Genomic DNA, 3,121 nt, shown 5'->3' with positions numbered 1-3,121 from the left:
TTGAGTATGAAATCTGATAAATATATCACAGAAGCAAAATAGAATAATAACTCCACCACTTTACCTAGTAGAGAGCAGTTAATCTGAAAAGAGCTTCCAGATGAACATTTGCAGAGGCAATAAAGCCAGAGAAATGAGCCTGCCCTGCTGCCTATACTGCAACAGTATAATCCCTGAATATGAAGTCATGTCTTTGGTCATATTCACTCTTTGTGTATGGCATCATTCCTCTAGGATCATGAAGATCTATGATTAGTGGGAATGCAGTTGTGTAGAATTCATCCAAAACCCTGATCATCTCTTCAATTTAAAAGGCAATAAAATGCATGCATGACATATAGAATGTCAGAAATGCAACCAAGAGTCTCTTAGAAATCTTCTGGATCCATAAGGCATCTTATTACCTTAGTTTCTGTCTAAATATCAATGTTTCACTTGCATATAGCATGAGAGCACCAAAATTTATGATGAACTCAGGATTAGTTCAAGTATTAAAGTTCCTTACTTTTAATAATCTTTCATGGGAAGAAGAAAAAGATGGAGTCCCATCCCACAATTTAAGAACTGGTATCTAGTCACAGGCTAGACTGAACTGAAACTAAAGAATCTTATTTTGATGGTAATGTCACAGTCACTCTTTAACAAAGTATGTGTAGAGCAATAGAAATCTGATTTTACTTCCTTTATTAATAAAACAAGTTTTTCTTTCAATTTATTTTACAGATTTTTTAAAAAATACTCATTAGATTTTATGATATATTTTATAGCTTATATGGCTAGTATTTTTGTGAGCTGAGGAGGTGAGCACTGAGTATGGACTTGCATTCTCTGTATGTTCTCCATTCAGGGTTCAATAGAAGTGAACATGTTCACAGATGGGATTCAAACTGCTTTCCAAGAGTCTGAGCTGATAGAAATGCTTAGTGAATCATCACTCAGAATAACGTACACAAAATAGCCTAAATTATTACAGAATTATTTTTATTATTATAATTGTTTATAAAAATAAGCAAACTGAAACCCTTGGGAATATGAATAAACAGGACTCAAGTTAACGAGGCTATATCTTCCTCAAGTCATTTCTTCATCACCGACTATAAGTTCACCAAGTATCAGTCTCATCTCTTAAGACAACTAACAGCAACCAAGCTCATGTATTTTGAGAATGCAATCTGAGTAGATGGTATATTAGAAAAAATAAAATAAAAGGAATTTGAGAAAAAAAGTCAGGGATAAAATGAATAAATGTAAAGTGCTGAGTCAAGATTGTCCATATAAAGCTCAGGACTTAAACCAGATTCACTAGGAACTAATTAAATATACCAATTAAGAATAGCAAACTAGATCTGGTGGAAAGCTATTTTGGGATCTTTGCCTGTGGATACATTCACCAAGTTGGAAGTTTTAGTGCTTATTGATGTGATGATACATCACTTTTATATCTGCTGTACCATAAAAAAACCAAGGATAGTATGATGAGTGGCAAATAGGATAGACATTTGCTTACAGTCAAACAGAAAAATGATTGATAGCTTTCCTCAAAGCTTGCTTTATATCTTTATTCCTCAGACTGTACACAAAGGGATTTACCAAGGGAGTCAAAATGGTATAGAACACAGAGCAGATCTTATTAAGATCTCTAAGGGTTCTGGTTTTTGGCAACACATATACTATCACTATAGTTCCATAAAAGAGTGTAACCACTGTAAGATGGGATGAGCAAGTAGAAAATGTTTTCTTCCTTCCTACAGTGGATGGAATCCTTAAAATGGTTTTTACAATGTAGCCATAGGAGACAAGGGTTAAAAGAAAAGGAAGTAATCCAAAGAGAGCTGACAGAATAAATATTAGAAGCTGGATTTTCATGGTGTTGCTACAGGATATTTGGAGTAATGGTGTAAAATCACAGAAAAAGTGATCAATTACATTAGGCCCACAAAATACTAACTGTTTTATTAAATAGGTGGGCACAGAGTTCACAAGAAACCCAATAATCCAAGAGCAACCTGCTAACTGCAAGCAGGTTTTCATACTCATAATAGTGACATAATGCAGTGGTTTGCATACCGCTAAATACCGATCATAAGACATGGCAGCAAGTAAATAGCATTCTGCTGTAGCCAATCCCCCGAAGAAATATAACTGTGTGAAACAGGAATTTAATGGCATCAACTGATTTCCAGTTAGGAAGCTGTCAAGCATTCTGGGGGAAATAGTTGAAATATAGCAGGTTTCTAAGCAAGACAAATTTATGAGGAATAAGTACATTGGAGTGTGAAGGTGAGGGTCAGCTACAATTAAGACAATAATAAGAACATTCCCTAGCATTGTCACAAAATAGATAACTAGAAACACCAGAAAAAGAAGGATTTGAAACTCAGAAATATTTCCAAATCCCAGGAGGATGAATTCTTTTATTACTGTTTGATTATTCTCTTCTCTATCTTCCATGGGTTGTTCTCTAGGTTACATCAAGAAGCTGCAGAGCCTATAGAAAACAAGGATTCCTCATAAAGAACTGATGCAAGATCTAAAAGTGTTCAGTATATAATTGTGAATATAGAATATGAATGTGCAAGAATATATACACTTAGTAAAACATAATAAGTAAGGTCTCTGGTCAGCAGTTGAATGGTAATCTCCATTATAGTCATCTGATATACCTAGGATCTTTTCTCCTAGAATTAAAGATCTTAATTATGTCACCATTCTTCAAATTCTAGCTATGCTTCTCATATATGAAAACTTTTAACAATGGTTGTAAGAATCATTGTCACTCATGGCATAAAACTGATTTAAGTTCCTTATTTAAGTTTTCCAGTTGAAAACATTTTGTTGTCATCATCCTCATCCCTAAAAAAAAAAAAAACCATCCTAGGCATGCTTACAATAATGTTCTGATGGGAAGAGATGTAAACGCCCATTGACTTTTCAGCTGCTCCCACAAGGAGCTGCAATCTTCAAGATTCTCCCTCTCTGCTGGTTCCACAGCCATACAAAAGTTGTTTTGGTTTATTCCTAAGTGTTCACCTTTAAATCCAGGGGGCAAAACTGCAAAAGAATCAGCTGTGGCAGCAAACACAGCAGCTTGTGAATAAGAGAGAGGAAAAACCCTTACTCC

General features: G+C 34.8%; 1 protein-coding gene across 1 annotated transcript; it reads right to left on the bottom strand.

Moving 5' to 3' along the window:
* Nucleotides 1-1,509: 1,509 nt before the first annotated feature.
* Nucleotides 1,510-2,878, bottom strand: LOC117668819 (olfactory receptor 11L1-like). Its single transcript, XM_034422874.2, has one exon. It carries the CDS (start codon nucleotides 2,449-2,451, stop codon nucleotides 1,510-1,512), a length of 942 nt encoding a protein of 313 aa, XP_034278765.1. The 5' UTR covers nucleotides 2,452-2,878.
* Nucleotides 2,879-3,121: the final 243 nt, after the last annotated feature.

This window comes from Pantherophis guttatus, chromosome 4 (genome assembly GCF_059756535.1).
Source record: "Pantherophis guttatus breed Tessera chromosome 4, ASM5975653v1, whole genome shotgun sequence".
NCBI lineage: Eukaryota > Metazoa > Chordata > Lepidosauria > Squamata > Colubridae > Pantherophis > Pantherophis guttatus.
This window is presented reverse-complemented; position numbering and strand designations above follow the sequence as displayed.